This window comes from Anas acuta, chromosome 18 (assembly GCF_963932015.1).
Source record: "Anas acuta chromosome 18, bAnaAcu1.1, whole genome shotgun sequence".
NCBI classification, from domain to species: domain Eukaryota; kingdom Metazoa; phylum Chordata; class Aves; order Anseriformes; family Anatidae; genus Anas; species Anas acuta.
Genome location: NC_088996.1, coordinates 13,242,180 through 13,255,469, shown reverse-complemented (window position 1 = coordinate 13,255,469; position 13,290 = coordinate 13,242,180). Strand labels below are relative to the sequence as shown.

Genomic DNA, 13,290 nt, shown 5'->3' with positions numbered 1-13,290 from the left:
ATTGCTGCTGGCTATCTGTAGTCTTTATAATTAGTAATAGTGGCTTTTTTTCCCTCCAACTGGCAGCTGTAGCAGGCAAAGGCTCAGTAGGTCACTGTACTCTTTCATCTAAGAACCATCCAGGTCATCACTCCAGACACAAGTCACTTGGAAACTTAAATAAAACCAAAATTTAATACACATTCTTTTTGGTGACAGTACCAGTTTAAGCAGTGCCCCAACCCTCTCCATTGCAGCCTCTTTGCCAAGAGAACTGTTTGTGCAGCTGTACAACGAAACCAGTGAAGTAACTGACCTAGTTCAGCATTCAGCCCCACAACCAAGTTGTAAAAAAAAAAAAAAAAAAAGTCAATAGCAAAAAAAAATGCACATAATACTACCTTTGAATGCCCAACAACCTCAAAAATGAGTTCAGCTACTACAGCAGAAGAAAGATTGAAGCAAATCTGGTATCTGCATGTATTGCTCTTTGGCACAGTAGGAATCCTTGTTAGCAACTACCTTATTGAAGAGCCTGCAGTTTTAAGTATCAGAGCCCACTCCTACTTTGCCTTATCCGCATTCCAAATCCTTACTTTCCCCCGTTCTGACTCCTAGTGGCATACAGATCTGTCAGTCTACCTCCCTAAAACAGTAGGAGTTCAATTCCCCAGCCACCAGCTCTCTTGACTGTAGATGACTGCAGATCTGAGTGTTAGTGGTAAAGTGGTACTGTAACAGCAACAGTTAAACCCTCCCCCACCCTTTTTTATTTTTTTTTTTTTTGCATAGGGAAGGGGGAATAAGACCTCTGGTCCAGCTGTTGAAAGTACCAGTTTTTCATTCTCCTGAAAAAGGAGTAGATTAAATTGTGTTTGGTGCATTACAGTGTTACACAAGGGATATGCAACTGACTGAAGTTAGTGTACATAGCAGGATGAACATGGCTGCAAGAGTCAAGAGGGAGAATGCTGCCTCCTCACCAGAAACCTCTTTTCACTGGCATAGCCTATCAGATTATAATTGGATAAACCAGTATCTTGACTTTTAGATTATTAGAAAGTTCACTCTGGGGATCTGGTTAAAACCAATATTGATCCTGCAGCTGTTGCTCATCCCTAACCACAGCTAAAAAGAAACTGCCAAGATTTTTTAGTGTCTCTGTCAGATTAAGACAACCTAACTTTCTGTGAACAGCGGTTAGGTCAAGATAGACCAGACACTAGCTCCCTAATCCTCATCCCTGTGCTTAACCCAAGAAACTGCCCCAATAATACTGATACTGCTATCCTGATATTTCCCTCTGTTTGCCTATAACACTTGCAGGTGACAACTACGGTGCTTGCTCTTTTATCAAAACTGTTGCAATCGAAATAGCTAAGATAGTCATAACTAGTTGACTTTGCCTGTGCTCTTCAAGAACAAGACTAGCACATTTGAAAGCCCAGCACAACTTCCTACCAATCAGAATGCTTCCATTTATTCTAATCCAGTGAATCAGACAACAGCAGCACAAGTATACACACCAGTGCACCTAACCTATACGGGAGCCAACCTATGGATATTTGCCTCCAATATATCCTGCATGAACTCAGCAAAGTATCTCTAGCTACAATACACTGCTGACTTCTGTGGAAAGAGCAAGCATAACATAGCACCTGAACCAAGATAGGCAGTCCTGTGGAATGCATGCTCAGCCCACACTAAATCCACTAAAGTAGTAAGCTTTAAACATTATTTTACTTTCTTTTGTTTCGCTGTAGTATGTCTTTTACAGCTATCCTGTCAAGTGCCAGAAGGGCTTGCTTTCCACGGAAAGGATTTAGAGCAGCATCTCTATAGTGTTCTTTCGTTCTCCACTGCCAGAGGCTGCACACCCTCCCTGTTTGTGTTTAGGTGTCATACAAGAAATCAATCAACATTTTTGCATTCTGCTCCCTCCATTTGGAGTCTTTTTCCTCTTCCACCTTTCATGCCTTCCCCTCCCTCTGACTTTCTTCAAAGCATCTGGGAGCATTTGGAAGTAATTAGACCTGAAGGGAAATGTTGGCCAGACTGGAAGACAATTACAAGTGCCAGGAACCCTGGGTGCCCTTTCTAGCCACTTTGAAGTTCATTCAGATGGTACAAAGCTCTGTTTTGCTTTGTTGGGGAAAAAAATGGGAGGAAGGGAATGAGGCATGACAGGCCCATTGAAAAGAGAACAGGTTCCTGTGAACTAACAGAGAAGCAATAGAGAAGCAGAGCACTGGGGGAAGGAACACATCATCAAAGAGACCGACAAAACGGCCTCCTCTGGACACTGCGCTTTATTACATTTACAAATCGTGCAGATGCACACATAGTTTAGGGAACAATTGTCTATACAGGGAAAATGGAAAATATTTTATTACCATAACAAGGAACCCCAGTTCGTCCAATATAAATCACCAGTCCATGGAGAAAACTTCAAATAAAATACAGCACCATGGCTACAGTGGCACTATATAGTTCATATCCAATATAAGCACAGTTCTAAACAGTAATACCCATTCCATTACAACATCTGCAGGAGGCAAAGATCAGGACTAGCACTTCCCTCTGTACACTAACTGCATTGCAGAGAACAGCTACTTTGCTGTGGAAGTACTCAGACCAAAGAAGAAATCTGTAGATCAAAGATCACATGAAGAGACTCTTTTACGGGATATTTTTTTTTTCTGATTATACCAATAATTACCGATGTTAATTAGGTATAGTGAAAATAAAGCACAGAGCTTGTGGCAGAAACAAACTCCGCATGCTTTCTACTAATAGATACCTGTGTTCTTCGTTAAAAAGATTCTGGTAAATGAAAACAATACAAGTGCAGCAAACCAAGTGGTTCACAGGAAAAGCCTATTTGATCTGTTGCGGTATAAGTGCTTCCTCTGAAGTGACTTTCCAGCCAACTACGCCCAGAATTACCAGCAGCACTAACCCTAGCCAGCAAAAAGCAGAGAGAAGTCTTGTTCTAGGCAGCACTAAACTATAGATAAAACTGAATTAATTGTACCTTGCTGCTAGAGTTCAGGAAGCCAGACTCCACTTATCTTTGAAGGTTGAACTAGGAGATTCAAATTTAAGAACATGGATGGAAGCAAAGTCCTTCAGAAAGATTATCTAGGAATTATCTCCCCCTTGATGCTCTATTCACATAATTTGCATGCAGGAAATCTTAAATTTAACCCCTAATCTTGATTCTGTAGTCACAAAGCCCATAAATAGGCCTTCCACTCCTCCAAAAGATGAAACTGGCAGCTGAAAAAGCGATTTTCTGTTTATAACTAATGTTCATACAGATTAGGCCTCTCCTGGGCCACCAACAATTTCTTACAAATTCTCAAGTAGTTCATCAGGAAAGAGGCACAGCTGAATGCTCATTGCACCCCAAAATGCTTCATCTCTTCCCACCTACAACACAAACATAAGACCATTAAAACACTTAACCACACAGTTGGCACTGCATCATTTCTCAATAACACGATCTCATTCTATATGTTCCTGTGTTCAGACAACAGTTGGGTAGCATGGACAAGTAGTTCTTCAGCAAGTGGAAAGGTAAATACAACATAGCTTCCAGGAAAGAGAATTTCATCTTACATGTTACTGACATAAATATTAGAATATGTTATTAAACTTTCATACAAGCTGTTTGTGGATAACCTACATAGGTAGACAAGATGTTTTGTGCTTTATCCTGATCATCTTTACTTGGGAAAGAAAGTTGTACTCAAGTGAAACAGTTCAAGCATACTGGAAACAGTAAAGATACTGTTTTCCACATAATCTGCACCAGTAACCCAGTATCAGTCATAGACTCATAGAATAGTTTGGGATGGAGGGGACCTTAAATATCATCTAATTCCAAATCCCCTGCCAGAGGCAAGGACACCTTCCACTAGACCAGGTTGCACTAAGCCCCATCCAACCTGGCCTTAAACACTTCCAGGGATGGGGCATCCACAACTTTTCTGGGCAATCTGTTCCAGTGCCTCACCATTCTCATAATGAAGTATTTTTTCCTAATGTCTGATCTAAATCTACCCTCTTTTAGTTTAACCACTGTCCTTTTTCTCATCAAGGACAGATCAGCTATAGCAGGGAAACACACACAGACCCACTGTTTGCAGCCTTCCAGTAATCACTACACACCATATGCTACGCTGCCGGCCCCACAGAATCAAGTACTAAAATTCTAACAGGAAACTAAAAGTTGGCATTATTAGCCAGAGAATTTCAGATAATGCTTCCTAGTTTTACTGCTTTTTAGAGGGGTTGACTTAACTTTTTATTCTTTGTCACTGCATCAGAAAATCAGTATTGCCAATTGTTTAATTTAGGAATGCTTTTTTCAGTCCTTCATATTTTGTATAAATTCTCATATAAAACCACACAAACTATTGGTTCTGAGACTAGAACCAAGGCTGCAGTTCTCTGATGAGGAAAAAAAAAGACATAATGGAAGTTTGGGTGCAATCTCAACTAGAGAAAACCACTACTGCTCTGAAGTAAAGAGATCAACAAAAAGACCAGCTCAAAAATTAAGAGAAAGGAAAGGACTAAAACAGACTATGCCAGTAAAGGACAAAGAACTGATGGAGGTTTTAACAGATTACACAGGCCATTTATAGATTGAATATCATGCCCATTAGTATTAGTATTTGAACTATACTGGCATAGTTAAGAACTCAGGACGTAGTTAAGGATGCTGCAAGCATAATGAATTAGACTTCAGGCTCAACGCAGCCTGGAAACAGCATTTAGGTGCTTCTCCACTGAAGGCTGAAGTTTAGGTCACAAATTGATTTGTGACTGACAAGCACTGAACCATGTATATATCTTCCAAGCCTTCTGTTGACATCTTTAAGAACAGTGTCAACATCCAAAGCATTTGATATAAAGGAGCCTGCCTTTCTGTGGAGTTCAGCAGGAGAAGAACTCTCCTCCAATTTCATGCTACCTGGCAGCTTCAGCCATTTGGGTATTTTCCCAGGGTCCCTTTTCAACACTTGTGGAGCTCCATGCACTCTTGCTGGTTCTGGTTGCTCATCAGTCTTTTTGTCACTTCCTGCTTCTGGTTCAGGTAGGGATGGAACTGTTGATTCTAAAGATGATGAGGCAGAAGGAACTAATGACTTGGACAAACATCTGAGGAGAAAATAAGCAAATTGAATTAAACTTCATTTTTTTCATAATAGCCCCATGTAAAGTCCACCTTTAAGCTTTCAAAGTCAGATTGAAAAGGCTCTTCCTTTTCATAACAAAGACCTTAGGATTACTTTAGTCACTGAAATGCTGCTTTACAAAGAAGGATTCTGTGATTCATAAGCTACAAACTCAAGTATGACTGTATGAAGGAGAAGCTGAAGTCCTAGTATCTATCTTCAGATCATATTTCTTTTTAGAAAGATAGACTCACTTCACGCCTCCCCTCCCTGAAAAACTCATTTGCAACTCTATTCGGTCCCAACATACCTGGACACTAATAAATCAGCTGCAGAAGGGGAAACTGCAGAGCTCAGCAGGTCTGATTTCAGGTAACAATCTGTTTAAAATAAAATCCAATGAAATACAAACACTTGTTTGGTAACAAAGACATCAGTCACCACAGAATCACATAGCTCTACGATCAGCAAATACCGGCTGTATACTACAGTAAATCTCCTTCCACCAGCTGACAAATAGGATGTATTTAAACTATGATGATTTCTTTCACAAGTCAAGGTGCTCTATTTCATCATTCAAAACTCAAGATAATGACATTTTCTTCCAGTGCTCACTGCATCTCAGAAGCTATTATGTGAAGCTGCAGCATTCTTTAATCTCTGGGACAAACAGAGATTCTATGCATAAACCACAGGTGTCAGAGAACTGAAGGTTCGAATCTGTTCTCCCATCTCCAGCTAGTATACTACAACATACGACAGAAGGTCTGTAACAGCATTTCACAGAAGGATTCTTCTATCATTCTCATCCTCAGAGTAGATAACGCTTATTCCATAGGCTAAAAAAATCTCACAAGAAAGGTACTATACTTACATTTGTGGTCAAGCTAACCAGTAATCAAATACAATTCTTGCAGGACCAGGCTAGGTCTCTAGCTCTGAAGAGCTTCAGCCATTCTAAATGGGAACAGTTACCAGCATTCTCAAGGATTGCCTTTTTTTTTTTTTTGGAGGGGGGGGGAGAGGGGGGATCTGAATGTACAGATATAGTGTTCTCAGTCTTCTACATAGGTGCAATACTATGAGCTAAAGAAGAGAGGAAGCTCACTCACCCCTGCGCTCCTCAGATCCAAAATGAACGACAGCAGCTGGAAAGAGTTTAGCCTGCAGTAAAGGGGAAAAATACATGACTGACTGTAGATATTTTCATGGTCCACTGTGAATGTTAGAAACCAGTTAGACAATTATGGACAATTCAGATTAAGATCAGGTCACTGAAACATCTATAGTTCAGAAGTCTGAACTTGTGTAAAGCACAGGGCACTCAGATATTAAACAAAATTGTACAAAGTAGCTATTCTACTACATACAGATGATTACAAGTACAGCAACGCGCTCGTTGTGCTAATGACCTGCTATTTGTTTTCAATCCAGTCTAAACTGCTAGTTCCTACTTTCAGAGTAACTGCTATATTTGAGCATTTTTTTTTTTTTATCCATTTAGCTCATTATGTGATCTAGGTAACTGTAGGACTGTGTAGAACTGCCTCTCCTTTACATCTGCATTTATCACTCAATCTTTATTTCATATTCAAATGCTATTATTGATTTTGCATTCATACATTTATTTCCAAACCAGATAAAAACAAAAGCAGAGTGTGCCCAGAACACCAGTGTGATTCCTGTTTTTCAACAACTCCTCAGTGACTATTATGTGAGATGTCAGTCAGGCAAAGCATAATTCATTTAGCTGCACTTTAATTACACTGTTACCCACCTTAAAAAGAAATATACATACAGGTGATGAAACACTGAATCAAATGGAGATATATTACAGTATGTAAATTTATCGAGTCTGAACTTGTAAGTACTGCCACCATAGTAGAAATGATATGATATGCCACAGTGCCCCAGCTGACCAGATCAGTGAAAAGGTGAGAAACACTGCTCATCTCACTGGGGATGGCCCCAGAAAGGTATGCATCACATTACCTTGTATCTTTCTGCCTACCTCTTCAGTAGTCAACAACAAGCAATTTCTGGTCAAAACGTATACACAAAGAACACATTAAAGAGGGTTCCCATGAGCTCATATTTTAACAGAATAAACTGCTCCTTTGTCAACCCAGAACTGCAATAAAGCCAGACTCAGTTGTTCCCTTCCTACTATTTACTATCATTCTGAAGAGATGCACTCTGCAGGAGAAAAAAACAAACAGTAACATTGTCTATAATGGTAGTTACCAGGTCTGATACCTAGTTCCATCTGTTTCTAAATTTAACATACTGCTTTATACTTCGTTTTCCTCCATTTTAAGACAAATGGCCATCACACAAGAATGAGGTTGCAACTGATATCCCTCAAGTTACACAAATGTAAAGAAGCAAATAGTGTCCTGTCTTGCAGTTCACTCTTTTTTAAATTTCAAATAGCAACAAATCAAAACAATGAAGCTTCTCAACCATAGAGCTAAACAACTTACGCCCTCGCCCATCGTCTCTCATTTCTTTGTACCCATCTGCTATGTCATTGCTAAATAGCTTTATTCAACTACCTCTGCATAAATATATAGTGAACCAAATTCAGTACAGAATATGAATTATGTTCCCTGTTGAACATAATAACACATTAAATGAAATAGTACTAATATAGCTCAGATGGTGACCTCTTGAATAAATAATTCCAAAAATACAAGAAAAGAAATTATTCTCAATCAGCCCTAAGTACAAGATCAGATTCAAACTGTAGCGGAAAATAAGACAATAAGAAATAGTGATCACAATGTAGTAAAATTCAACATCACAGAAAAAAACATATGAAAAAAATAAGGCAAATACTGGATTTTAGAGAGTTAATGAAATTAAGCATGCTGATTAGAGAACAAGAAGTCAGAGGCAATGAAGTAAAATTCTTAGCTGTTTAATAAACGTTATTTGGAAAAGTGAGTCTCAGAAATGGTATACAGCCCTAACTGAGAAAAGGCAGAGAAGCAAGTATTAAAGCAAGCTAATTAAGTGTCGTCATTTACCCATAATTCAAAGAGAAGATTTTTCAACTTTGGTAGCTAACACTTCTGAGGCCAATAATATGACATGAAGCAGCAAAAAAGACTTGGGAAGGAAATTCAGAGAGCTAAAATACAATTCATGTTAAAACAGCAAAAAGTTAGAATAAGAAGTTCAGTTAAAAGTAGTCCCTATAATAATTGGTTGGTACACTGCATACATATTAAGGAATCCCACTAAAAATGAGAATTTAAATGATGATTTTGGACCAATTTCATCATTAGGGAGACTTGAAGGCAAGTAAATTTGTTCTCGATCTTTTCTTTCACGAGAGACGCAGTAATTTCAGGTCGTTGTTTCATTTTAAGTTCCTTATCAGTAAAGACTGAATGGTTGAAGTTGGAAAGGATATCTGAAAATCGTCTTGTCCAATCCCCTCTCCTAAGAGCTGGGTCTGCTACAGCACTTTTCTCAGGACCATGTTCAGTTAGCTTCTGAATATCTCCAGGGAGAGAGACTCCACAACCTACCCAGGCAGCCTGCTCCAGTATTAAACAATTCAAACAGCATTTTTTTTCTTATTTTAAATCGAAGTTCCTGAAAGTTGTGTCCTTTTCCTCTTGTCCTTTCATTAGGCACCACTGAGAACAGTCTAGCTACATCTTCCTTGCCACTTCCCATGAGGTAATTACACACGTTGACAAATCCACTCCCATCCCAGAACCTTCTCTTCTCCAGGCATAACAACCCCAGCTCTCTGCGCCTCTCCCTGTGTGTCAGATGCACCAGTCCCTTTATCATCTTTTGGTTCTTCGCTTGGAACCAGAGAAACTTTAAATCTGTGCCTGCAGTCTCACTGGTTCATTTGAGGAATCATAAAAGCAACTGCACATAAATGTGGAAGGTACGTACCTATAAAATCTGCTCTTACATTACAGAGATTATAGTATGACACCACACTTGCAAAGAAACTGAAGCAGTCCAAAAACTGGAACTAAAAGATAAATAAAAATGCTCTAAATTACCATGCCCAGATGGTACATCCAAGTGTTCTCAAGGAACTGCAGAGTAGTAGATTCAAAATTAAGCTTCTTATTAAAAACAGACACTGCTGCAAGCACAGGCTCGTATTTTAAAAAAGGGCTGAAATTGACATGTAGATTAATATGACATGGTGTAACCAGCTGTACACCAGCAAGGATTCTGAAGGAAAAAAATATAAATCTTATTACTGGAACTAACATGTCAGTGTAATATTACATAAAGAAGTATTTTTTAAGGTCTCAGAAGACCTTTTATTTTAAGAAACAGATAAAGAAGCCAAATCACAGTGTAGAAGAGTTAAGGACTGTCATAACTAGCAGCTATCAAGGAGACAGAAGACATTGACTGATGGTCTACATTTACCCCAACAAAACAGTAATACTAAACTTTTTCTCTTGAAGAAACCAAACCAAAAAAAAAAAAACCCACCCACACCACCATCTACCTGCCTCTCTTCATACCATCAATACATACTTAGAAACCACGCAGGGCACGTTGCCTGCTCTCGAGTCTTGATCCTCTGTTGCCATCATCAGCATAGTCAGGATACTAGAACTGATGGTATCTGGACTTGATCCAGCAGCACAATTACAAGAACTCAAACAAACCCTGATCTCTGCTGGGGAATCTGGATTCCTACCTAGTACAGGGACTAATAAAACTGTATGAACTGCAGACAAATTGAAACAGCTTCACTTATCTTCATGACTACAAATGTCAAATGAGTATTTGGCATTACAAAGGCCAAAATTTTTCGGACTTTAATCCAAAAGGCTCTGGAGACTTTCACATGTAGTATGGCCCACATGTTAGACTGAAGCAGGAGAGATCCCCTCAGTATACTCCAAGCCTCAGCTCCTGCCTACGAAGCCAGGAATATTCACATCCTTGAACTGACATTTTAGCAGAAATCATTATTTATTAGGTCTTTTAACATGTCATTCCTCATTCAACAGGGCCTAAAGTTGCCTGCTCCAATCAGAAAGACGGCTCTCCATAAACTTTTTAATTAAGAAGTACCAGACAGTTTAGAAACCCCCAGAGAAAACTCTTGCAAGAGCTTTGATGTTTCTGCTGCATTTGTCTGAAGGGATCCCTCTATTTAGGAAATGGGTGGCTTAAAAAGGAGTCCCCTCGACGCTCCCTCCCCAAACACACATACACTCAAGCCCTCTTACACACAACATCCTTTTCATGAAGGCTGCAAGTTGGAAAATTAGGTTTTTGTAGCGTGTTAGTGCTGGAATTTTTTAATAACCTCCCCTCTCTCTTTTTCCTCTCCCACCCAATTATCTCGGTAAATAATTAACATTCTGAAGGAGATAAGTAAGCACAGCATCTCAGAGCTCAAAGCCCTTTAGTTCAAAGCCCTCTTCTTTTCTCTTCCTTTCCTGCTGCCACCACCAAAACTTCCTTGTCAATCAAGCTCTGGGCACACACATCAAAGCTTCATGTGGGAATGGCCCCAAGAGGTCAGAGAAAATTCATGGCAGGGCCTGCATGAGGCACAAAGAGAGAGAGAAACAGACCAAGAGCTAGACAGACACACTAACCACACAAGCACACAAACAGAATGTGCCCCAGTATAAACTTCTACACTGTTTACTCACAAGTTGACAAATAACCGTAGTTCTAAATTTCAGGCTCCACGGCCACCACCATTTCCAACTGCTGGCAAAACATCAGTCCAAATGCTTCAGTTCAAAATCATTTAATTGAAAGACACTTAAGGGCACTAGACAGCAGCTCATAAATATACAAAATGCAACCTCCTTCCCATGGCTCACTTCCCTCCATCACTACCCCTTCCTAGGGCTCAGCCAACACAGAGTCCCATCTTGCCAAATTTATATCCAGTAAGTTCTTTTTCTTCAATTCAATTCTTTCTTAAGAATAATGGTTCATTCATACCATCCTTTGTCTAGTTTCCTTCCTGCAGAATTCTCAGGTGTCATTCCTATTTCAATACTTATTAAGGGTTCAGCACAGAAAACAGTTAGCTACATCTCATTGATCATCCCAGCAATTCTCCAGCCAGTCACTGATAGGACAAATGCCACCTGCGAGTTTTTTGGAACACAAAAGTATTTAAGCCACCACCAATTTCGCATTAAAAACATATGCACACACTCAGAGTGGAATAACTCCACTAGCCAAAGTCTTGTCCACTAGCAACAAGTTTTGGCATAAAGATAAGAATGTTTTAGTATCTCCAGTCCAGGAAAACATACAACCTCAGAGTCGGAGCCTTTAGTATTCCCATGTACTGCTAAGGATGCAAGAATCAAATACTGTGTAGAGCATTATCTGAAACCTATATTCACAAGTCAGGGCTATTTCTTCATTTGCATTTGTTCTAATGTATGTATCAACGTCCCTAGAATGCTGCAGTTCTTAAACTCACAGTACAGGACTCTCTCAAGATCTGGGAACCAAGAGAAATTTAGGAACTTGTAACAGTTACAATGAGCCTAGCAGATTGACTAAATGAATCTCAGGTTGTTTGAAACAAATATTAAAAAAAATCTCCATTCAGCTGTATGCCAAGAATTACAAGTCAAGAGCTAGCTACTGTACTCAAATATATGGCATTTCTCTTCCTTGATGCTTTCACCCAAAATACAATGTCATTCTTACTGGGAAAATTGAACAATGGAAATATAACATACAAATCACGCTGTAAAAGACATATTTGCAGGATGCAGCTAGATTATTGATACTGCAACAGCATCCAGATATCCAGTTAGGAATGGTGTCCCATTGTTCACTTTATATTGTAGAATCATTTAGGTTGGAAAAGACCTCTAAGATCATCTAGTCCAACCTTTCACCTGGTACTACAGTTCACCACTATACCATGCTGCTAAGTTCTAAATCTACATGTTTCTTGAAGACCTTCAGGAATGGTGACTCAATCACTTCCCTGGGCAGACTATTCCAATGCCACACATCTATCTATCTATGTTTATATAAATATACAAATGGAAAGAAAAGTAACATGCAAAGTAAATTAAAAATGTGAGAAAGTACAATTGCTATTTTTTGTACTGATGAAAAACTGAGATTTAAAGAGACTAAGTAACTTATTAAAAGTCATACAGAATGGCAGTAGTAGAAATGAGAAATATATGTGTATATATATACACACACATATATACATACACATATTTCCCATCCAGGGTCTTAGCCACAGTCATTGATGAGGCAAGAAGCAGAGGAACCAGCGTTCTGCTTACCAACCTCCCCATTTAAAGAGTATCATCACAAACTATTCCTCAGGTTTTAAAAAGATCTCAATGACACAGCTTCATCAATACACTTAATTACAGTTGCAGAAGTTTAAATGAATTAAATGACTACTTTCATATTTTTTTTTTAAAGCTGAAGATCAGCCTGTTACTCACAAAGCCACATTTAGTCAAACTGTAGCTACAGTAACTCAAAGTTTTATTTCAGGCGCTCAGCCTGAAGTTACTCAGATACCACAGTGGTGAGTGTGGTTTATGGCAGCAGAGCATCCTGGTTGTAGAGTGGTATGTTAGGTCTACTGGATCTTGCATTCCATGACAAAAATATCTACACTAGAACAGCATTCCCCTGTTTATCACAGAGGAGAAACATTTCTGCTTTCTTTTATTGCATGTTTTAGTAACTTGTTCTCTGAAGCATGGAAAAGGTTTCAGGCAGTACCATCTCAAATAATGTCTCAATACTTCCTCCTTCAGTGGTCATTTCCAGACACACAAATTCAAAAAAATCCTAGAATTGAGTACTGCAAAACATGTACATTGTTACCATGCAGTTATTCTGTTCGCAGACAGAATGATGCTTTCAAATCAGGCAGAGACTGCTAAGGGGAACTTGCAGCTGCCAGAATGAAGCATTCTTTCCGTTACATGATCTGAAAAGATTAGAGTGCCACAGGTCTGCTGTTAGTTTGATCTTAAAAGATGAATAAGAAAATAAGCACTTCAAAGGAACACGCACATGGAAGGAGAAACCCAAGCTACCAACATGAAATACTGCACAGTACACACACCCCAAACACATAAACTAGCACTTGGAAAATTCAGCC

At 39.1% G+C, this 13,290-nt stretch overlaps 1 protein-coding gene across 9 annotated transcripts in view; it reads right to left on the bottom strand.

Annotated features, from left to right (window-relative positions):
* Positions 1–155: 155 nt before the first annotated feature.
* ASPSCR1 (ASPSCR1 tether for SLC2A4, UBX domain containing) overlaps positions 156–13,290 on the bottom strand; it is a 58,742-nt gene continuing 45,607 nt past the window's right edge. For 8 of the 9 annotated variants that reach the window (XM_068654561.1, XM_068654556.1, XM_068654565.1 and 5 more), the window contains 4 exons: positions 6,278–6,329; positions 5,476–5,545; positions 4,911–5,148; positions 156–3,411 (listed from right to left, as the gene is read on the bottom strand). In XM_068654561.1, coding sequence (XP_068510662.1) covers positions 3,331–3,411; positions 4,911–5,148; positions 5,476–5,545; positions 6,278–6,329 — 441 coding nt within the window. In that variant the 3' untranslated portion in view covers positions 156–3,330. The remainder of the gene's footprint in view (positions 3,412–4,910; positions 5,149–5,475; positions 5,546–6,277; positions 6,330–13,290) is intronic. The other variant, XM_068654557.1, reaches the window with a different exon arrangement.